At 42.3% G+C, this 25,003-nt stretch overlaps 1 protein-coding gene across 1 annotated transcript in view; it reads right to left on the bottom strand.

Moving 5' to 3' along the window:
* PCCA (propionyl-CoA carboxylase subunit alpha) overlaps positions 1-25,003 on the bottom strand; it is a 324,266-nt gene that overhangs the window by 83,711 nt on the left and 215,552 nt on the right. Inside the window, exon 20 of the mRNA XM_054973482.1 lies at positions 298-396. Coding sequence (XP_054829457.1) covers positions 298-396 — 99 coding nt within the window. The remainder of the gene's footprint in view (positions 1-297; positions 397-25,003) is intronic.

The following is a 25,003-nucleotide window of genomic DNA, read 5'->3' as shown; positions in this document are numbered from 1 at the left end:
TCTAATTTCTTTGCAAGACATACCTAAAGCTTGAGCGAAATTCAAAAGTAACCTACAATACAGCCTCAGGATCTTCAAGCAGGAAGGGGGAGAAAAGTGGAGAAATCCTAGCAAGTTTGAGTATGCCTTATAAGGCTCTTTAGACTCCCAGCTAACATCCACATCACTAGCTGGCAGCTGTGCAAGCTCTTCCCTATTGCCTTCAATGGAAGGTTGAGCATTTGCAAATACAGTCTGAAGTGCAGCCAATCTTTGTAGAGCTATACCGGTGCAAGAAAGAAGCAGTAGAGTATTTACCTGTACAGTTCTCTGAATGCCATCCACAGAAACAGGCAAGAGGGCTGAAGCCAAGTTCCACTCACCAGTCACGCTAAGTTTTATCCCATCAACTTCCACCTGTTGTGACACCAAAGGAAAAATCTGTTAGTATAAAGCCAGACAAGAAACAGAACTCAAGTTCATTGCTGCATACAAAGGAGCAACCATCTTAAAAAAACAGATGGCTCCCAAGCAACCTGTCATGTTTACTGCCTCTGACACAAAAGACAGGGTCTAAGAACAGAGTCTTTTGAGCATCTCTAGGGAAGAACTGAAGGACCTGTGAACAGCTGCCTATGGAGGGTTTTAAGTAATTTCCACCAAGTAGCAAACAGCCATCCAACTTTTAAACTGTATCTGGACATACAACATTTACTGTAATTAGACAAGCAATGCATATGAATCCCAGTGACACTTGGCAACCCACACAACAGGCCTTGCATATAAAATGCTCTCCAAGGACCAACAAAGAACTTTTTGTATGATTTAATGAACAGCTTTTCTACATTGTCATATTAATAAGACAGTAATTAATCTCAAAGTCCAGTCAAACTTTGCAGTTTCTGTCTTGCTTTTCCTCCCTCAATCAACTACTAATTTAAAAAATGTATTTTTCCATAATCTATGAAAAAGTCAATAATAGTGGTTTCTTTGGCAACAAGGAAAATAAATAAATTTGACAGAAAGCACTTATAAAAAATGAAGTTTTCTCTGTGCTCCATGCCTTTTTAAAAAAAGACTTGACCTCCCTAAACTTACTGTAACTATAAAACAATTTGCATAAAAATCTATGGCTACAAAATTTTAAAAACATGGACACATTTCAACTCTGACTTTAAAAAAACAATTTTTTCAAAATACAAAACAGGTTTAACGTTCTGATTCTAACTCAAAAAAGACCCCCAAAATCCATCATTTACAGTGAAATCCTAAGAGGAGTTTCAGTGGGCTCAGACTGGAGTAACTCTGCTTAGGATTTCACTGTTAATCACAAATGAGATCCGGTAAACTCAACCTGTTACCTTTTCTTTCCCATTATAATTTAGAAGTAATCAATACTGTAGTAAAAAGTCCAGTAGCACCTTTAAGACTAACCAACTTTACTGAGGCATAACCTTTCGAGAATTACATCTCTCTTTGTCAGAGCTGTGATTCTCGAAAGCGTATGCCTTAATAAAGCTGGTTAGTCTGAAAGGTGCTACTGGACTTTTTACTATTTTGCCACTACAGACTAACATGGCTAACTCCTCTGGATCTGTAAACTTCTTGTCAGGCTAAGAGAACAATCTCGTGGATATTTTCTTGGAGGTCAATCCCGGTTGGTTAATGGGATTCATTTGCAGTACATGGTTAAATGGTTTGAAAGAAAAAATGCCTGAAGAAGCACCCCCATGCGCTGTGCTACACTCAATAAGACCAGCAAAGGCAACAAGGAGGGAGCGCCCTATCATGCAAAGTTCAGTCTGGAACTGAGAACTGTTTGTATAGCATCATGAGAGTGGTAAACTGCATTTTATTTTGTTGACAAAAACGTAACGCTTTCACACAAAGGGTCACACATTTCTTACAGCTTTAAATAGCTTTGAAGTGAGTATTGGTATAGCCTTAAAAGGAAGTTCAAGTACATAGGATTTCAGTCTCATTAAAAGAGAAACTTTTTTAAAAGACCCCGAGAGAGAGACCTGGTCTATATGTTAACATATCCTAAGGAAAGCTCAGTTACCTATTTATAGATCTTGACCTTTTGAACCAAACGAAACCGTACATTTTATTCAGTACATGATGGCAGAAGAGGAGCTCATGTGGTCCTAGGGTTGTCAAGGCAGCCTTTTCCCTAATACAAATGAGGGCTGAAGATTTTTGCATTGCAGGGTTTCTGCCTCAAACGTTCCTTTTCATTATTATAGGAAGGATCAGTATTGCTTTTTAAAAAGCTTTTACCACTTACAGACCCATAACTGCTAATGCATCTGTATCTTGCACATGAAACAGCCAGAAACACACATGATGTATCTGTGTAGCAACACAATGGTAACACAGACACACACAGAAGAACTTGTAACACTTGGAAGTACTTCTTAATGCTGTAAAACAGGAGAATCCTGACTTCAGTTGACTTAGAAAGGTGTATAGGTTTACACTGAGAATCTCTTTGTCCCAACAAAACTGGAATCACCTTCAGAATGCAGTAAAAATATTCACTCTCTTACTGTACCTCATGTAAATTGTAGCTACCCTTTGAATTTCAGCCAACCTGAAATGCTTGAGAGAGTTAAAGCAACGTATCAGTGCCAGCTAACCTACTTTGCTGCTCGTTTGTGCAAGCAGTTCAAGGAGTATATGGATTGCCTTGATTTTAAGACAAGTGAATTAGTTCTTCCAGAAGTTGTATCTGGATTTCTTTTTTCATGAAATACATTCAAATTTTGAAACAACATTTTTTGCAAAAGCTTCTTGAGTTACTTACTTTTAACAGGTCCTAGTATCAAATGTATTTTTGGTGTGGCAGTAAGCTTCTTTTGGAAAAGTAGCAATGTAAATGCACCAGTTGGAAAATAAGTTCAATATGTTGTTTCAATAAATTAAAAAGAAGGCAGTATCTAACATTGTAATGGCTGAGTTTCAAGTGCCTGATAAAAGAACTCAACATTCTTTTTCACCTTCTATGAAAATAACAGTCTTTTCTTAAAGAGATTGTCTTTGGAAAAACACCTTTTTCCAACAAGTATTTCCCATTGTTCTGCATGCTTTATTAAGGGAGTAAATATTTATTAACAACCAAAAATATTTATTAACAGCCAAAAAGTTTCGAATAGCTCTACTTGACTAAAATGAAGAGGGTTCAAACAGATGTCAACTGTAGTGTTCTAGAACACTAGCGACATTGTCATAGCCATATATCATCAAGGCTCTTCAACAAGGAAATGGTCTGTGTTTAATGTTAATGGAAATAGGTAACTCCACGTGAATGCCAAACTCTTCCAGGGTGTGCACACTGCCTTTTCCTCTGCAATTTACGCAAGCTGGAAAACGCAGTGTTCCAAAGAGTGTATGGAAACATTTCCACATTTGCTCTTTATCTACTACTTCTATAATAAAATATATTGAAGGTTAAACACATCAGAGTATCAGGATGAACTGACATTGCTGGCTGCTTTTATCTAATATGAAAGGGGAGAACATCAATGGCAAATGACTGAAACCTGGCTAATCTTTTCCTTATTAAGGTCATGAAACAAGGTGACTAAAGGACAATTATTCATTACAAAATGCTCCATATACCAACTGATACAAAACAATGAGGAAAGTGCATTGTATAAACTTTCCCTGATCGTCACCCTCCTGTCCTGAAGGGAAAACCAAACTGATGGTGGGTTCTGATGAATTCGTTAAGCCAAAAACAATCTGAAACAGACTCACGATCCTTGCAGCTGCCACTATGTTGGGAGGTATATCAGACAACAGAGCCTTAAACATGGATGTCCTCCAGAATTAAATCCAAAGAACCTCCACTATCACCTCCAAGATTATCCCTTTCAGTACAGCTGGGTAGATGGTAATACCTAACAGCCCAGGACCAGACAGAAATACCCAAGTATGGGGAATGTTAGACAGAACACCTGGCTGGAGGAAGGGAACTGTGCTGCACACTGCAGTTACCCGGCCTGCAAGGCTTCGTCTGTTGGAAATGATCAAATGTACCAATGTAGCTCACACAGGTCACTGCAGTACAGGCCTGCTCATCCAAGATTAAACTCTGAATGACAACAGATGTTCCTTTTGCAGACCTGGCATTAATCAGCAGCACAGTCAGCCCACACAGGAGAGCGGAACAGCAACTGGGAACTCTTCTGACAGGTATAGAAACTTGTAGGGAGAACAGACTGTGCCTTGGCTAATTACTCCTTACCTGACTCATCTTTCTCCTATCACTACCTTTATTTCTAATCTATACATATCTGAGAGTGGCCCTCCACACCCATCCCTCTGTTGCTCCCCCTTCCAAATACCTCAGCTCCCCCTGTCCACACACAAAGGCAAGAAACACTCCCTTCTATCTAGGGTTGCTAGATCCCTATACCCTCCTGGCAGGAGGGGGGGGAACCTAGCACTCCCCTTGCACCCCTCTGAATCTCCTCTTTGCACACACGCACGCAAAGCATGCACTCACTCCCAGTGTTTGTGCAATGATGTCACTTCCAGGAAGTGACATCAACATGCCAGTCATGGGTGTGCTCGCAGGCTTTGCATGGGGCCATTTCATCCTGCTTGGGGCCAACAGGATGGGAGCGCTAGGGTCACACCTGGTGCACACTTTCCCAGGTTGCTGGAGGGTTTGCCACCTGCCGCCGATTGCCAGCGATCAGTGGTCAATGGGGCAAACCACTGGGAGGTTGCCTGCCACTCACGGGCACCTGTAAAGCCTACATATAACCATGACAACTCAAAGGCACATGAGCCCAAGGACAAAAGCACAAGGATAAATAATAGAAGCCTCTCCCTTCCTCAACACTCAGATAAGGTCCAGAGCTTTCAGTACAATGCTATTTTCAACTTTGGTGATTCCTATCAGCTCTCACATGAATAAGATTTACACTTCCTTCACTGGAAAAGGGAAGTCAAATCACCAAAATCTACATATCTAGAAAGAGGCATAAAGAACAGACATTCCCACTGTGATACCTGGAAGCAAAACCTCCAGAGAAAAGTCTATTAGAGTAACCATCATTGGGATTAACTTTCCAGGAATATATCATCTTCAGAAATGGCTACTGAGGTTCACAGACAATGATCTTAAGGGCAGCTGGGATGGGGTGGGGAGGGGGCCCTCTTCCATGCTGTGACAGATCAAAAGAGGCTCTACAGGCGAAACATTAAGAAGAAAGCCAAGGGCTATGGTTATAAATTCTCCATTCCCCAGCAGCATGATGTTCTTTCTGCTTGTCCTGCTAAAAACTTCTTCTTCCAACCTGAAATAATGGCTTCAGAAATGGTCTTTTCATTGTCAAAGCAAATATCAAGTTCAACTGACCCTAGAATAGGAGATCTTGTGTGCATCAGCTTTTAGTGTGTTCTACAGAGAAATGTAAACAATACAGTCACTATGGAGATTAAGTAACGATTAAGCAAGTAAGTGACATGGGCTTATCACCCTGTATGACATAGCAGGAGGGCGTAACTTATGAATCTATCAATTATCCATTACAGATCCAAAACACAATTCCCACACCAATGAAGAACTACTGAGATGTTGCTCTGGATACCATCTGCTCAAGACAAATTTTCTGCTGCACAGGACAGGCTCTTCCCAATGGTGGTGTCTCAGTTACGGAACGCTTACTCAAGTAAGGTTAGTAAACTCTCTACCTTTAGAAGACAGATTAAAATATATAGAGAAAACAGGCAGCCAGGGTTTGATCTATTTTTGATAATTTTGCTCAAGTAAGTTTGTGTGTGCATCTGCATGTGCGAGTGCGTGCGTGTGTGTGAGAAAGAGACCTTATTCCTTCCAGTAAGGTACCTTGAGTCATAATTTCAGAACAAAAAAAGGGAGTATAAATGGCACAGACAATAAATGACTCAGCCCATAATTCCTACAGGAGTGCTTCCTGCAGAGAAGAGGGTAGTAGAGTTCCTGGATTGCTTACAAGAATGGTTAGATGTTGCGCTTACTCACAACGACCAAAGATGGCAAGTTTCTGCCACAGGGAAGGATACAAACACCTTCTGTCTCCAAAGTACTCTTATAGCACTATACTAAACAGGAAATGGGATTTTGCCACCTATACAATCCTGCTCCAGGAAGACTTTCAGCTTCCCAGGGACAAGTACATTCGGGGTTATCAGTAGGGGGTCCCTGGGGATAGTCACCTGAATTTCCTCCCCTTCATTTCTCCATGGTTGTTCTGTAGGTATAGTTTATTTGTCATTGCACGTATCCATCACATCCATCTAGGAACTAGGAGATGTCAACTCATAGTGTCATAGTTGTCTTACTGGCAGGCAATGAGTACAAACAGTGCTGAGTGGATGGTGGGATCCTGGCACATATGCTGGCACTCCACTACCATGCTGTTAGCATGGTATCATGCTAGTGCAACCTCCTCCCGACAAGTGGGGGATGGAGGAAGTACAACCGCAGCCCGCAGTGATTTCCAGTCACTGCATCCCAACCTCTGCAACTGCTGGCCAAACACCTATGATACCTGTTGCCTTACAGTATCAGAGCTCCATGTGACCCTAGCAGCAGCACACACACAGTTCCAATGAAATTCTGTACAAGGGGCAGGGTATAGGATATGTTATGTCCCTCAACAAAGGAAGCATCCACACAGGAAACCCCAAGGTGAGGAGGGGCTGTGGGTTCAGCTAGAGCACCGTGTGTGAACCGCTCTTTGCTGCTGCTATAGAACATTATTCATTATAGACTTACGTCTCTTTGAATTTCTTGAGGCAGGCAGCCAGCCATCAAGGAGAAGAGGTCAGGAAGGGCCCCAATTCCAGTTTGACAACTATCCACTGCACCTACAACATGACAAACTGCTGCAGTGACCAACTTGCACTGCTCTGTTGTGGGGTTGTCAGCTCTCTTGTTTTAGTTTAACATCTGGAGCATTACAAGCAGCTTAACTGACTTTTTCAGACTACCACAGTGGTGACTTTCATGGGCAATAACTGGGACCCCACCACCTGTGACTCTGCAGTCCATCACCTCAACTCACAAAGCCACAGGGGGCTTGCCAGCATGGGAGAGTTGGCAACCCCATCTCCCCAACTTGCTTTCAGCGTTCATGATGCTGTTCCGTAAATGTGTGGAGTACCACGTGGCTGCATCTCTGCTTGACTGGGGTTTGGCAGACTACGTCGGGACCCTTCTCCCCAGTCATTACTAACCACATCAACATGCAACTCACACTGGGAGGGGACTGAGGGAGTGGTCCGATGGATAGGTATGTCTTTGCAAGGGAGAGGGGGAAGGCTCCCTGAGTTCCACACTCTCCTGATCACTGCTGGCATCTGATAAGCTGTCCCACTTGCATGAAGGGGGCAGGAGCAGGGATGGACAAAGCACAAAGGTTTCTTGGGCAATGGGGAGCAGGTGGGGGAGCCTTTGGTATGCTTTCCCTGTGCAATTTGACTGCTGCATCATGTATTTCTCTGTGGTCTTTCTTGCTTGCTCTATGGGGCTAGTATTGACAGCAGGGCTCCCAGGGGGTGCCTTATGTCCTGTCCTGTGCATCCAGTTGGGTAAGTGATTAAAAAACTACTCCTGAGTAGGTGAGACCTGTGTTCTGGTCTCACCTCTTCCTCCTGTTTTGCTGATCATCAACCTGTGGCTGGTGATCGCTCTGGACTGTTGTCTGTCCCCCACTTAGAGGAGGGTTATCATGCTGACAATATGTTATTAGAGTGCCAGCATAACTGCCACAACCCCCCGCCACCCCCAGTACTGCTCATACTTACTGCCAGCTGCAGTTGTGGAAGGCAAGTTTTTTGAAGCAATACAAGAGCAGGTATAAGGGATGACATAATGGGCAGTTGCAGAACTCCCAGTTTGAGGTAGGGGCTTCACCTCCATTGTTTAGTTGTGTGGGGTACACTGTCCTTGCGCCCCCCAGTTGCGAGTAGAGCCTCCCCTTTGGCACCTGTGTTCTGAGATGGAGCACCAGTAAGGGTTCTGCGCAGAACGGTGTTAGACAAATGAGTTTGCTTGGCAAAAGGTGAGATTGGCCTTTTTGCCAGCATCCACCTTGGTAACTAAAAAGCCTCCTATTTGCCAAATGGATGCTGTTCCCTGGGTGGGCTATTGGGAGATTGACAGGACTGCCCTTTGTGAAGGTGCAGTTGCTTGTTCTCATGTTGTTGTCCCAGTGTCTGCAATTTTAAAATGTTTATTATGCTATTTATATTGTAAGCCACGTTGAGTTCTGCAAGGTGGGAAGGCAGCTGAAAATGTTTTAAATAAATAAATACATTTTCCTGGTCCAGCAAAAGGCTGGTGCTCCTGTGCCCAACCCTGTTCAAGACTCAAATGAGTGAACCAAAGGCACAAGACAGTACTGTTATATGCCCCTGGGAAAAGCGAGGTTGGCTTCAGGTGCGTCATAAGGGAGCCAGTTTGGTGTAGTGGTTAAGAGCAGTAGGACTCTAATCTGGAGAACCGGGTTTGATTCCCCACTCCTCCACTTGAAGCCAGCTGGGTGACCTTGGGTCAGTCACAGCTCTCTCAGAGCTCTCTCAGCCCCACCCATCTCACAGGGTGATTGTTGTGGGGATAATAACAACATACTTTGTAAACCGCTCTGAGAGTGGCATTAAATTGTCCTGAAGGGTGGTATGTAAATCAAATGTTGTGGTGATGATGATGATGATGATGATGGTGACGACAATGACAATGGTGGCAGCTGTGGAGTTCCCCAAAAAATATTCACACCAGGACTCCCATGGGTCATAGTAGGCTACTACTTCCAGTAAGGGTGCTGCGTTCCCTTTATTCCCTTATTTATCTCACTCTCTGTAGGGTCAGCAACTGTCTAACATTATGGGGCCATAGCCACATCAGCTGTGTCAGTAGGGTGCGTCCATCTGCCCATCCCAAGAACGTTGGTGAAACACTGCTCTTTGTTTGGTGGGTGTCAGCAGGGCTGCTATGGACATTCGTTCAGTCATGATACTTTCCAGCTTGTCAAGGGCTGTTTGTGTCACTTAGTTTCTTGTGGAGGAGTGAGCGTACAATACTGACTGACTAGCAGCACCTATTCATCACAGGTGTTTGGGTCTTACGCTAGGGCTGTGAAACACTGAACTCCTTATTGGTAGAGGCTGGAAGGAACTTGATATTGGGAACTGTTAACATTAAACTGTTCAAAGCAGTAATAGCTTCATACGGTTAAACACATACATCGGTTACATTACTAAGAATAACTGACACTGGAAATGTGTTCAGCTTAATAGCATTATACTTTACTAGGTTTTGTTCACGCTCATTTCTCCGAGCATTAAGCAGCTGGAGGTCACTTGGCTTTGGCTCTCTCTACACTTAAGCGTTTTTAAACACAAAACATTTGTAAGGAAGTATGTTGTATAGTGACCAAAGGACACAGAATGTTGTACATGATGAAATTCTACAAAGCCTGCCCCCTACTAAAACGTCCCAAATTTATACCTTACTATTTTACATGTCAAAAAGCAAACCACTCACCATTTGAAACTGAGCAATTTCTGCCTTCAACAAAGATTAATTTTGTTACATGTAGAAGTCACTATGGTACTGACAGTATCCGTTCATTAACTGAGCACAAGAATTACAGTTATTAAATGGTTAAGTAAGGGGACCAGAGCTCAAGAAATGCTTCCCTTGAAGAGCTGCTCCTTGCCCCATGCCACAAGTAAACTTCTTTTGACACTGATGGGAGTGGCTTGTAGCAAGATGTATGTGTGTCTTTGTGTGTGTGTCCTATTCAAAGAAATTTATGAGCCAGAGATACTAGACATACTGGATTGTTTTCACATTACACTCTCTTCTCCAAGCAATTGAAAATAGTAAACATAAGATTCTGAGGCACCATACCACACAGTTACTAGGTCTTTTCCATGCAAGCTTGTTTGTCAGTTCTGGCCCCATAGTGAATCCATTTATCTCCAGAGTTCTGCATGTATGGTCAAAATATCCCAATTCAGATTCCAAACTGCTTCCCAGACTTTTTCATGTTCTGCATAGAGAAAGGTTGCATCTACCACAGAATCGATCTTTCCCCGGCTGTTCTATGGCTTTTCTCCATGAGCACATACCCCGATTTTTTTCCAGTGAAGTCAAACCAGGAATTTTTTTAGGAAATGCAGAATGCTTTTTTTTTTTTATGTGAGGCCTGGCACTCACCTGACATTTTGCTCTCCCTTTTTATCCTCCTACATCGGGATTGGTTGAACAGCAACCAATCCAGTTTTGTTTTGTTTTAGAATTTTTTTTAACAACAACATTGCAACCTTGGTGCCTTAAAAACAAACAAAAAACTGACTGGAAAAAATGCTGCAATATGGCTAACATAAAAATGGGGCATTTTTTTAGTACATACAAAAATAAACACACCACTTTGGTTCAACTCCCTGAAGTGTGGAACTACAGAGGCCCAAAGCAGGTTGAATATCCAGAAAACCCGATGTAACTATGCATGTGGAAGACACCCTAGTATCTTCTTAGCTTCAGCAATGGAATGATAAATGGTGTATTCCAAGTGTATTCTGAGCTATTGTACTACTGGGATTTAAACATGTAAAACATTTTCCAACCTAGAACCCCTCTCCTCCTCAAATAAAGTGCCTGTCTTATTTCTCAGCTACTGTGATCAGTTTTGTAGACATATCAGTATGTCTACAGCACAAAATTAAGACAGCAGCACTGGCAACCAAGCCCAATAATGGTTGACTTGTAAGTTTCTTTGCTTTGGGGTGGGTGTGTTTCATATTTTCCAAACCATATGCCACAGTTTCCACTTAACCAAGGGGTTCTTTTGCCTGTAGTTAAACATTTCCAGATAAAGCTTGCTACTTTAGGAGAAGAATTCTCCTGTCATGGAACACAGCACTAATTCATACATTCTTTCCCTTCATTTTACACATTCCATCCCACCAGGATGTATGTATTCAACCAGAACATATTCAGTGGGCACAATAAATTACATTGCTTCCAAGCAGACAATGCAAGTTGCTGCAGTCTAGCAAATGGAATTAAAGCATCTAAGCCCAAGATGCTGTGCTTCAAGTGTCCTTCAGCAGCCATGCTGGCATTACCAAATGTGGTTTATAAAACTCAGTTTCATGTCATCTTCAGTAAAATGAAAATGACTGCATACTCTACACAGTTGCGGCAAAAAGAATGAAGCCATTCCCATTAAATGGTGCTGAGAAATGCTTTAACAGTTGGAAGAGTCCACCAGACTTTGAGGCGACATGCATAAATATGAAAACTACCTGAAGCACCCCATGGAAAATTGACAAGCCAAGCCATAGCCAAATTCTGGATTTCATGTGACCCTCAAAAATCAGTGTTATTTCCATCTTGAACCACCCTGAAGCACTTTTCCTCTATTTCTTTTCCCCTGACCCATAAAAAAATCACTACTTATGTTAATCCTCCACTTACTATCTACTCTATCATTTGTCTCCTTTGCTTTCATCTTCTCCACATTAATTCTTCGCGTCTCTTTTGATCTAGTCTATTTGTTACCTTTTTTGTGCTACCAATTTCTCCTGATAACAAATTTGCAACCATAGTGATAAATTTAAGGCTGCAGGATGGTATTTTATTGATTCACTACTCTCCCCTTTCTTGCTTCTGCATAATGATGAATATCATAATGGGTATATCATAGAACGAACTCATCTGCAAGTTACATTCTGTTTTTTACACTGATGCAGCCAAAGGTAAAATGCTTCATTTGTAGGTAATGCTTCTCACTTAATATTGCTGCAAACACCATCTGCAATCATGCTTGTTGTTTGACAGCTCAAGATAATTTTTCTTTCCAATAGCAATGCTCTCTCCAGCAGGTCAAGAATATGCAATTTTTATTACCAATTTTTTAAAAAAATATTTCAGTGACAATGCTGTGAAACACTGCTAAGTTATAGAAGAAAGTGATTCATTTATTTTGCTCAGAAAAATCTTGGAAGAACTGAACAAGTTTTTAGTTGTTAACTAGAATTGTAGAGACTGGGACTGGCCAATTTTTATGTTCTTCCCAAGGCAACTGAGAGCCAAAAGCATATTTTGCCATAAAAACTGGCTTCCTTTTGGATGCTCAGGCTTCGTACAAACGGCCTCTATGAAAAAGCTGGGACACTAAATCCAAAATTGAAAGAGAAATGCTACATTAAAAAGAGAATTCTGGCTTGGGTGGAGATCAGCGTTTCTGTGGGCATGAGGATTTCTACCCACAGTGTGCAATTTTCTCACCTGTTCCCCCCACAGAAGACCAAATGTTTGCCAGGAACAAGATTTCAGGACTCATCTGGCTGCTGGAGGAGGGGGAAGGAGAGAAAATTCCACACCAAGTATCTTGGATCTAATGATGTACAGACAAAAACATACATGGATTCTGCACAGTTCTTCTTGTGCAAGATCTTGTGCAACACCTAATGCTTTCCATTCTCTATATATCACAGCGCCCAGAAACTGGTTACACAATATCTTGTGCATGTAGAAATGCAAGTGGGGATATAATAAGTCTGACCTAGTGCAAGCAGCTACTGCGGTCTCTTTCGTGCACTTCTGCTTGCACAAGAGCTCTAGACTAAGTAGAAATTTTGTAATGGATCCAACACCATTGACAGAAATCTTTGCATTTGTGAAAATAGTATTCTGGATCCAAACCTCTGGTTCTTAAAACTTGCATCCACAAAATGTATTGCTTGTGCTACAGAAGAGGACAGATGCACAACATGACTTTGTACATGTGGTTTTGCAAGTGAACATATGGCTTTAGGTATAATCTTTAGTACAGTCCTCCATACATATAGCATCTAGAGTTACATAACTGGCCTCAAGTGTAGTTCCTCCACACTACAAACTTTAGCATAACTGAACTCCAGAAGACTGACAATCCCACATCAAATGAAGTTTTACTGTTTAACAGTCAAACACTATGGTCATTACCAACCTGAGAGTGTCATTATGAACCTAAGAGGTCAGACTGAGAGTGTGTAACTGCTCGTCCAGCAAATTTCCATGACCAAGTGGGAATTCGAATCTGGGTCTCCCACATCCTAGTCCAACACTAACCACAACACCACTGCTTACTGACAATGTATAGTTTTGAAAAGAAGATTTATATTAGACATCAATTAAAATAGTCACAATATTTCCCTTTTGATTTAGTATATCTGGTCTAGAATAATGCATAATGGCACAGATTTTCAACTAATATGCTCCACAAATGCAAAACATTCTGTGGAAATTTTAAGATGTCTCACCAAGCACCATGAAAGCAGTGTATGAAACCATAGCAGTTGTTTTGCCACTTAATGTCAAACCAGTAAGCTAATTCTCCAAAGCATGTTGTTCTGGATGATACTGGTCAGGCCGGATTCAAATATTGGCACACGCTTAAGAAGCCCTAGGCATCTAATTAGCTTTTCTATAGCAGATCATTTAATTTCTGAAAAGAGGAACACCTCAACAACACTTTAGGTTTGTTGTGGGTCTCGTACATAAGTGATACTATTAGAGAATCTCTGCTGCCATTTTAATATTTTATTAAAATGTAACTATATTGTATTTTTAAAAGACATGGGCATGAACTGAAATATGAATGAAATTTCGTGATGAATTGGGCCGATTCATATATCACGGAAATGCGTTTCATGGGGCTGCGTTTGTCACGAAAGCCATGACTTTTGGGGCGAATTTGTTCGATTCGTGAATGCTTTGTTATGCCAGACAGGCTGGCGACAATCCATTGATTCCCTAGGCAACATGGGCCCAGAATGTCTGCAGACCTTTTATTGCCGTGGAAACTCCAATTTTAGCCCACATAACCTTGAAAGGCAGCTCTCCCTACCAACCTGAGAACTCCCATTCTGTTCTATGAGAGCAACAAGCAGGGGAGAGATGGGTCTTCTATAGCCATAGGAACACCAATCTCATCCCTCCAAACCCTGTTAGGCAGGTCTGTCTGCCAACCAGAGAGCTCCTGTTCTGCGTTTCTTAGATTTATGCAATCTGAAGAGACAGACCTTTCAGCTCCAGTAGACAGAGGGAGAGGAAGGAGCCGTTGCTGGGATTTGGAGTGAGAGAGAGTAGATTTGGGAGCTTTGGGCTGGATTTGCTTCAAAAGAGACTCTTTCTTATTTCCTGCTTTTGTCCTTGCTGGGCAGGTTGTTGGGTGAGGTGCATTTTTCCTCCACCCCACCCCACCCCAGTCTCAGAGCATTGCCTGGCTCTGAGGCCTAGCTTGACACAGGCCACCCCCCACCCCCGTGGCACCCAGGGGGACAGAAGGGAGGCAGTCTCCCAGTCAACATATTGCAATCTTCACCAAACTTGGAGGGTGGCTGGAGGAGAGCCTGCTGAAGTCTCCCTGTGAGTTTGGCATCCCTGAGTATGCAGGGAGCCATTTTAGGGCCCCGGGATCTGACAAATCACAAACCTAACTAATCGTTTCACGAAACGGGACAATTTTGTGAAAGTTCGTGGTTCTTTTTTCCTGTTTCATGCCCATCTCTAATTTTTAACGTTGACTAACTCTACAGAAAATTCTGTCCTCTTTTACAGCTACACACATAATTAAAGGAGAGCAATGACATGAGTCCATAAAAGTCTTATCCAAAGACAAGAAGGTCACAAGCAAGGAGACCCTTCTGAGAAGAGGCTCCAAATCAGTTCAGCTTCCCATATTGAAGGTTTTTTAAAAAATCATCTCCTAAATATAGCTAGCTGTCTCACTTGGTAAGGGTGCACATTTTTGGTTAACTAGTTATCTTGTAAGTTCAAACATAATATGAAGTTATCTATACTTAAAAAATATAATAATTGTTAGGTTGTTTTGCGTTTTTTAATCTTAACAAGTCTATTTAAAATAGTGGTTACCAATTTCTTATACGTATGACTATCTTTTGGACTTCAACCAATACACTCCACCTTTGAAGTATATCTTCACTTCCATGAAGCAGAGCATTCTTCCCATTCACAGATGCTTCTGCAACTGGGCCCCAACACATAATACCTAAAAATAATCTATTAATAGATTGCTTCTAATCTATACAAGGCTGTATAATTATGTTACTTCTTTGTTTCATGCCCTTCACCACGGCTATTCTGTTCCAAGTCTCTAAATTCCCTTTCGGCTTGTTTAGCTGAGAGACTAGGGTAGCTCAGTCTCTGGTGAGCAGCAACATCTTCCATTATCTTTTGGTCAAGTACAAGGGATCCCCTATCTTCCTGACCATATCTATGACAATGCCATTTTTAAGTAACAAAGTTAAGGAGAAAATAGTGAATTCTGCGTTATCTCTATATCTTGTTGAAAACTCCTTTTCAGCTAATTTTTTTTTGTACCTTATCCACATCTGAATACCTCAGATTGTGAGCACTTAAATTCCAGGAGGTATTTGTCCCAGTTTTGCACTAGATTACCTAACTGTTCTGATTTAGATCCTTTACCTATTCCACATGAAGAATGTATACTCTAGATAACAGTAAATCCATAGAGATGGCCCAAGAGTGGAACTGCTCCTCATCGCAGTGCTGGCCTCAGTGGCAGCCCAACATCCATACTCCCAGGAGAGACCTGCAGCCCCTCACCCAGTGACTGAGGGACAGAAAGGGCTTACTCGGCCGCTGAAAGGGCCTCTGGAGGCAGCCACGGAGTGTGGCGAGGTCAGGGCAGCAGAGTTGCTACTGGTCCAGGCACTTGGTGGGGCCCTGGGAGTGGGGTCCCAGGGGGTGGTATTGGTAATGGGTGGAGGAATAAAAGGGAGCTCCAGAATCTGGGCTGGAAAGAAGATGCTGGGGAGGTGTTAGCCTGCTGCCAGAAAGGCAACACTCATCATGGGCGGAGGTTGGGTCAGAGGTAACTAGGGATGTCCACTCTTATATCTGAGGTCCAGGGGAGCCCCATTGAAGATGGAGCAGGTGAGACAAGAGGTTAATCAGTGGGCTTAGAATGGAGTAGCCCTGCATAGAATTGCACTGTAAACCTGAGAATAGAGACAGTATGTCAATTGCTCGGGAAACAACAATGGAAGAGCACTGCTGATTCTAATGTTTGCCTTGTTTGTGGGCTTTCCAGAAGCATCTGGATGGCTACAAAGGGGGACAGCATGCTGGACTAGCTGTATCTTTGGTATGCTCTTGCAAAGGCCAGATACTGATGTTTTAAAATAGGAGAATCAAATCAAAGATATCAAGAATACATGAATACTAAGCAAGTCAAGAATTATTTTCAGAATTTAAAGAAGTTATACTGTTAGTTTTGGGGGGAAACTCACAGTTAGAGACAGTTTTCTACTTAATACTAATTGTTGGGGAACACAGAACATACTGGGGGAACATACTGCACCAAATGACTGTGGGTCTCATACCCAGTTTTCTGACAGTAATCTGGGAAAGCATTGTTGGAAACAGAATGTAGGACTAGGTAGGCCTTGATCTAATCCACGGGTGTTTATGTCACTTATATTGTCTGTTGAGGCAGGAGAGAGGGGGGCAGTTTATATAGCTAATGGAAATGAATGCTTAAGGACCAAAGTGGAAGAACATTTCAACTACAAGGAATCTTATCAGTTAATAACCCCAAGGGTGTTTTTTAAAATGTGGACATTTGCCCATACTGCAGCTTTGTAGCTCTTGTTAAATGTACATCTTTCTAGACCAATAAAACTGACACTGAATTGTTCTAAGAGAATAAACTTGGATGCTTTAAAGAAAGTGGGATTTCTAGCCTTCTCAAGGATTAAGATAAAGACTTTCTGACATCTCACTGTTGCTTTTTACTCTGCACAGTTAGATAATTTAAAACAAAAAGTACAATATTTATCAAACTTCTCTGATCCTTTTGAGATGCACTATATTTCACTTCTAATTTGTAAAATGTCCCTTCCTATGTTTAGCATACAGGAAGCACTACATCTTAAAAGAAGGTAAGAATTAATTTCTGGCAAGGATGCAACAAACATGAAGCAGATTTATACTAGACTAGAAACAATGCCTATTATGTGAAAAAATACAACGGGCTCTAGAAAACTGATTTGGCGGGCCCCCTCCTGGCGGCAAGCGGGCACTTCACAGTGGCCTCGAGGCCAAAGTCATCGGCAATGTGCCTGTGTGAAGATAAAAAGTGAGTCGTCGCCCATATGGTTTACCTTTTATATAGTAGGATGCAATGAAGGTAATGTGAAAAGCAGCAGCATTTGGCTCAAGCTGTTTGGACCAATGGGGCCTCTGCAAGGATGCTTTTTACTGGAGTCAAGTGAGTTAAATGGCCACTGCTATCCCATCAGGTATTAAGAGGAGAAATACTACTGCAGTTTTTTCCTGTACTGACATTTTCTTGCTATCATTTGTCTTCAAAGAGTGCCCCCTATTGGGGCACCAAGGCCTCTTAATTAAAGATCCACCATGGGCATAGCATCTGACATTCAGACCCAAATGACACATGATAGCAGCAGGTCTGTTTCTTCAAACACAGATCTGCCCATGCAAAGTAAGTGCAGGTTGGTGCAATTTTAAAAGGCCGGAGGGTTAAGGAGGCAATGACACTGAACTTTCTGCATTCTTCCCAGCCTCCACTTCTAGGTGCTTTACTATCAGCCAGTTCTGGAATCACAGGCCAGAGAGGGAAAAGAATAATGAGAAAGGGAGACAGTATACCACACCAAGTCCACATATGTTCTGGGATCTTTAAATTGAGCTGTTTGAGAATGAGGAAGATCCAAGTTTAGAGGCACGGATCTGTCACTATCATATGTAGGCTGAGCCTATGCTTATGGTGCTAGATATATGAGTTATTTCCAAGCAACCAAATGCTTAGAGTTAGGGCCTCAATTATGAATAATCTAACAGCAAAATTCTCCTTTGCTGACATTATGGCATAGGAAGAACCTCTAATGTTTAGAAATCAGGGATTAAATAAAATTTGGGCACTGAACAGTATATTCAAGGGGATGGGAAACACACATTTTTGAATCCATGGTTTTCACAATGAACAGCAACAACTGAAGCCGGTTACCTTGCTCAGGAACCCAGCAATGTACTGTCATGAAATTCCATGCTGATGGCTGTGAAATATTTGCCCAAATCACAGAAACTATGATATCTGTATGAAATTGTGAAAATTTGGAATTAGTAGAACCTCATACTAAAACAGAATTTTATATAGTGTTCAGTGTGTTTTATACACATTATCAAAGTAATCCTTTGCTAGCATGTAAGGTAAATTATCTGGAATTAGGCAGACGTACTAAACATGGCTTTAAAATTGGTCAAGCTATTTCTTTTGGATGTAAAGACGAGATGAGAAACAAAGCAGTATCTGGTCAAATACATGCATACATTTAAATGTTTAGTCTGCCCCAGACATGATAATCAAGAACCAGAATGTGACAATGTAGGGGCAGGCTTGATTCTCAGTCTAGAATCACTTTCCCATGAACAGAGAAACAAGGTATCCTTCAAGGGCCTCGCAGCTGACAAACCCTCTCCTCTACACATTCTCCGGCTGTCATAAATGGCAGGCATGTTGCTGACTTTATACATTAAAAGCAGCCACACTCATCGAGATAAATGGCATTTTGTTTCAGGTATATGTTTCATACAAGCAGCTGTCTGTAGTAAACATGTTCTGTACAGCACGTCTTCCCCTCCCTTGATAGTAGGAACTCTGTGTCTTTATGAGTTCCATGAATTCAACAACCTTCCACTGCATGCCAATAAATGCTAACGGAATACTAAATGTGTCCATTACACACAAATGAAAAGATGTTGTCCAGAAAGGCCCATACAGGTGCCTGCTGTTAGTAGGGGTATAAACTAAAAATCGTATTTTTCAGATTTAGGTATTTGGAATACCATATATATTCAGTATTCCCAATATTAAGGTCCAAAAATACCAGAACAGTATTCAGATTCAGATTTTATTTGGAATTCTGAATATATTTGTCTCCATTATTCCCTATGGGGATTTTTTTAGGGATGTGGAGGGGCCATTTTTCAAGCAAAATGCACCAATATTGCAGGAAAACTAGACGTGCCTGTCCACTAAAGACTCTCCCCCTCCTCATGTTTCAAGCAAATTGGACCAAGGGTTCAGTTCTACAGGCCACTGAACAGCTACTCTCCATGTTTCCTATGGGGAGGGGGGAACCCAAGGCTTTTCCCAGGACACAGGAAGTCTTCGCCAAACACACAACAGCAACCACTGACCAAAAGCCTCCCAATGCAAAGAGAACCAACAAAGCCCAGCAGAAACAACAACAGACTGGAGAATCCCAGTACAACCAATGCAAAACCGCAGAATCCCAGCACAACCTACACCAAACTAGAAAACCCCAGCAGAATCAAACTGAACGAAGGGACATTATTACAAGTCCAAGAGAACCAGTATTACTCATAGATACCAGGCAGAACTCAGGGTCAATGCAAACCCAACAGAATCAACAGCAGAACAGAGAATCCTAGCACTCGACTAGCCAGACCTAGCAATGGCATAGGACAAACAAGCAACACAGACACATACACACAAACAGTAATTTTGCTTCCCTCCCTTCTTTATTGTACAAGTACAAGAGAAGTCCTCCAGTTCACTATCAGAAATCCAAACTACAACTTTTTCTGAAAACTGCACACCAGCAATTGAGAGGTGCTAGCAACAGTAAGTGCTAGCAACAGTAGCACCACTGAAGCAAGCCCATGATACTGTTTCTACAGGCTGCATAAACCTCATAATCTGTGCTGTTTAATCTTTTCTTTCATCTTGCTATCAGAAAAGCTCTCATCTTTCTAATAAAGAGGCTTACTGTATGAGGTACATGCAACTGACCCTCACAGTTTAGTGTGAGCAAGTTCTCTCACTTTTACCATCAGCCAAATACTGATACAAAACGAATTCTCCTGAACAAAGCTATGTTTTCTTAATAACAACAGTTGTATAAACATAAGGTCTTCTCCGTTAAAGGGAAACAGACATCAAAAAGTAGGGAAAACATGGAACCCTAAACTTCTCTTTTCTTTGAAGAAATGTGTTTGAAGCGAGGTGTTTCTAGTTATGGGTGAATGAAATGAGATTTCAGCTGCAACAAACGGGCATCCAGCCTCTCTGAAGGACTAATTAGATCCATCTGAGAAGTCGAGTCTACTCTGCTTTGCACAATTCAAAAAGGAAGCTCTGGTCTAGCCCTTTGAAAAGGCTACATCAAAACCGTTAGTCACAGCTGACACACATCTAGCCACTACAACGGCATTATTTTTTGTAAGACACTAAGGGCTACATTAAAGTCATGTTTATAAGCCCATTTTCTTCTTGCCCTGAGAAAGGCAATGAAATTTGGAGCCACCGTAAGCAAGCCAGCCTGGGTGGCAGCAACTTCTACACCCCTCCCCTCAAAATTTATCTGAATTTCAGAGAAGCAGCAAGAAGTAAATCTGCACATCCGATGTGCTCTAGCTAACAAAAGAGTTAAACCAGAACTTGTAGGGTTAACTACTGCTTTTTGTTGAATCACGCCCAGCCCCTCAACTCTATGTGGAATGTGCTAGCACATACAACCACTGCTATTAAACCAGCAGGAGGAGCTCACAGTTATTATGTCTTTAGTCTTAAAATAAATGGGCACAATCCAACGAGAGGGTGCAGCTCTCCCTCATTTCAATGAAGCTTGTACAGGAGGGCCTTCAGAGTGAATTGTGCCCAGTTTGTACATTCTGGAATCTGGATCTTTTTATTTTCCTGCTTTTGTGATTGTTTCTGTTCGCCAGACTGTGCATACCTTGAGCAGCAGGCATGCTATGCACCTGTATTATTCCCGGTTCTCCACACTTAGATGGTGATCAAAGACTGCATGCCGATAAGAAACCCCCCTCAGGATGAGTATCAAGTTATTTTGCAGTCAAAAATGACCTAGAAACATTCTTTGGTACCTACCATCGTTTCCAAATACTGCATCAGAAATTTCAAAGCATTTTGATGCAAGATAATTTACCACACAATAGCGTTTTCATTTGCCCAGAGCTACAGCACCTCACAAAGCATCATCATAATCTGCCCAGAGGGGGCTTTTAGCATCTTATTGGCCAGCAGTGCCTGTGGGCTATACTCACTAGAATGGGAATCTGTGTGTTCTGTGCGGTGGTTCTAATAGTTACAGTAGAGGAGCAGCATCTAGGGGCTACAGTGGTAGGGGAGGTAATAACATTTTGTTCCACTGACAAAAGTTCCTAGCGCATGCCACAAACTTAGTCTGGATTCAACCCTGTGACTGGGAAGTAAGGGTTATATAATACGAAACTGAAAAATCTGTTCACTGTCTGTACAAATTCCTGATATAGTTAAACAATGGGATGGCTGAAAATGATACAAAATCATGATTCCACATGTCTGTGATATGTTTCACACATTAATCTACATCACAGAGGCACATCATTAGATGACATTGCTCAGCTGGCAATGCGGGCACCATGCACTGCAAATTCTGAGGTAATGCCAGTACTACAAGACACAACAAGGACCACGTTTGTGACTTTTCACAGATGAAAATTATCACTGCACAATGCGGTCATGATACATAACAAAAATAATAAAGTACATTTGTACAAATGGCTTTTTTTTCTGGGAAAAGAGCTGGGGGAACTCTCGCAACTACCATGTGCATGCGTGCGTGTGCACACCGCGCGCGTGCTCCTGGAACAGCATGATGATGTCACTTCTGGGAAGTGACATCATCATGCAGGCGGTGGCCGCCCTGGGGGAGCTCCCACGCTCCACAGGGGGCCCAATTTGGCCCAGATCAGGCCTGAATCGGCCCTTAATGGGCACTCCCTCACCCGGCAGCAACCAGTTCCAGGCTGTATTGGGCCAAAATGGGCCAGGAATGGAACAGGCCGCTGCCGGTTGGAGCAACCATCTTCCGCCCAGCAGCAGCCTGATCCTGGCCATTTCAGGCCTGATCCTGGTAGTTTTGGATCCTCTCCTGGCCCCTTCGGCCCCTAAATGGGCCCAAAATGACCAAAAGGGGCCCAAAAGGGGCCAAATCGGCCTGGAACGGGCCGCTGCCAGGTGGGGGAATCCTCCGACCCAGGCCCAAATGGGCTCAAAATGCCCAAGGCATTGTAAAAATACCCGCACGATGTGGGTATTTTTAGAGGTGCCAGAACACCATTCAAGAGCGTTCCAGCTCAAAAAAAGCCCTGTGTACAAATAAAATACATTTCACTTTAAACGCTGGTTTCTGAACCAAAAAAAAATAAAATGGATTATTTTTTAAATGTCTTCTTATTCACTGTTCTTTGTTTGAGTGCTTAAGTGAATTTAAAGACATTCAAACATCTTTCTAAAAAGGGAAAAAATGAAGTAAACTGAATTTGACTCAGAATAATGTGTTGTTTCTTACCAAGTTAGTTAAAAAATATGTAGCATTATGACAGCAGGTTTAGCACAGTGGTTAAGTAACCGGGCTGAGATGCAGCACTTCACTAATGTGAATCTTACTACTGCCATGAACTCAACAGGAGTGGTAAGCCACTCCTCTAAGCCCCAGGTGCATTTTGGTGACAGTAACACTGATTTTGTTCACTAATCTGTTCAGAAGAGCAGTATACAAGTGAATTATTCTTGTTATTATTATTATTACTTAGAAAACACCAAAGCATGAAGTTGGGAATAAACTCAGAAGCTCTCAGAAGCTCGGTGAGTTTCCACAGGATTCCTGGGTGAGGTGAGCTCCACAACAGGGCTGGCTGGCACCCTGCTGTCTCGTCTTCATCTGGGCCGAACTGTGGCAATAGCCCTGGACCCACTGAAACAGGGCAAAAGGTAATAAACCTCCCTTGTTGTTTGCATCAGAATCTGGTAATGAGGTAGACCATCTTGATACAGCTAATAGCTATTATTAGACTTCCTCCATGATTCTTTTTTAATAGAAATGTAAGTATGTGGCCATAACTTCATTTGTGGCACAGAAAACCATAAGTAAATTGTGGATTTCATGAAGTCTTTTGGACAGGTAAATCTATAATAGGGCAACTTCCAAGGTGTTCCAGAGATTTATGAAAAATGGGTAAAAGTTTGTATCTCCTTTTTTCATATCAGACATAAAAGTTTATAAACCTTTATCACATCCCATATTAATCACACTTTTCTAGACAAAAAATCCTAAAATATGTTGTCTTTTTCACACTGTGATACATTATTTTGGCCTTTTGGTAGTTGTAGTTACCTATTCTACACCTTTCTGAGCTCTGTAATTTTGAGGTGGGATAAAACAGGGTTGACATACCTGTAACTTTTGTTCATCGAGTTCTTCTGTGCTGACACACATGGGACTGCGCAGTCGCAGGCCAGCCGCCAGAAAATTCTTTACCACTTTCTTGAGCTCTGAAGGGGCCGTTGGTCGCGAGCCTACAGTGACCGTTTCCCGCCCAAACGGTCACGTGTCCTAACGGCGAGCAACGGCCCCTTCCCTCAGTTCTCCCTTGCCGCCGCCACCCAGCATGGTAGGCAATATTTCTGGAGATCACAGCGGGGCAGGAGGGAGGGATGTGTGTCAGCACAGAAGAACTCGATGAACAAAAGTTACAGGTATGTCAACCCTGTTTTCATCGTCGTTCTTCTGTGCCTCCACACATGGGAGAGTACCAAGCTTTAGACAATAAGGAGGCAGGGTGAAGTCCAACTCTATTTTATTAGACAGAAAAAAACCCAAACATGACAGCCATCTATAACAATGATGACAAGACAAAGTAACATGTTTAATAACTCACACATCAACAGAGTACCAATCTCAATTATAGAAGAAAAAAACTCTTTTCTTTCTTTCTTTCTTTCTTTCCTTTTTTTTTTTTTAAGGAAAACAAGGAGTGAAGGACAGCCTTTGCCACTGCAACATCCTGCTCTGCGTTGACATCCATAGCATAATGCTTTACAAATGTTTCAGCAGATGACCACGTTGCCGCTCTGCAAATGCTACTAAGTGGAACAACTTTAAGAAAGGCTGACGATGTTGCTTGAGACCGTGTGGAATGGGCTTTGACCTCCAATGGACAGTCTACCCTGGCCACAGCATAAGCTTTACTAATGGCTGAAACTATCCATCGGGACACCATCTGCAGAGATGCCCTGTGACCCTTGTCCTTATCCCCAAAACAGACAAACAGATGCGGACTATTACGGAAACCTTTGTCCTGTCCAAATAAAAGGCTAAAGCCCTTCTCAAATCCAACGTGTGAAGAGCTTTTTCTCCTTTAGTTGACGCTTTTGGGAAGAATACAGGTAATGTGATCTCTTGTGAAAGGTGGAAAGCAGATACCACTTTAGGCAGAAACTTAAGGCATGGCCGCAAAACCACTCTATTAGAATGAAACCTCAGAAATGGAGGGTCAGCCCGAAGTGCTGTTAACTCGCTAACCCTCCTAGCCGATGTTACAGCTATCAGAAAGGCCACCTTATAAGACATTCCAAAGAGAATGTGGCTAACGGTTCAAAAGGCGGTAGCATCAACCTTGACAATACCAGGGACAGGGACCATTGAGGCACTGGTGGTGACACAGGTGGGTAGAGATTAAACATTCCCTTCAAAAACTGATGGGATTTACAGTGAGAAAACACTATATGGCCTTCAATATGTTCATGAAACGCGGAAATAGCCGCAAGATGCACCTTTAAGGACGTGATCATAAGTCCTTGATCCTTCAACTGGCATAGATAATCAAAGATCAAATTTAAAGGGCGCCTAGAAGGCACTACATTCCTTGTTACTGCCCAGGTTTCAAACCTAAGCCACTTAGCATTGTAGGACCATCTCGTGGAGGGTTTCCTTGCATTTAATAAAACCTCCTCTACTCGCTTAGAACAATCTACAGGCGGGATCGTATCCGCCAAACAGTCAGGTGCAATGTCCTGGGCTCGTGATGAAACAGGCTCCCGTTCACCAGGAGATCCTGTTGGGGAGGTAAGCGCACATATGTCTGTCTGGACAG

This window comes from Eublepharis macularius, chromosome 3, assembly GCF_028583425.1.
Source record: "Eublepharis macularius isolate TG4126 chromosome 3, MPM_Emac_v1.0, whole genome shotgun sequence".
Lineage (NCBI taxonomy): Eukaryota > Metazoa > Chordata > Lepidosauria > Squamata > Eublepharidae > Eublepharis > Eublepharis macularius.
The sequence above is the reverse complement of the archived record's forward strand: the minus strand, read 5'-3'. Positions and strand labels throughout refer to the sequence as shown.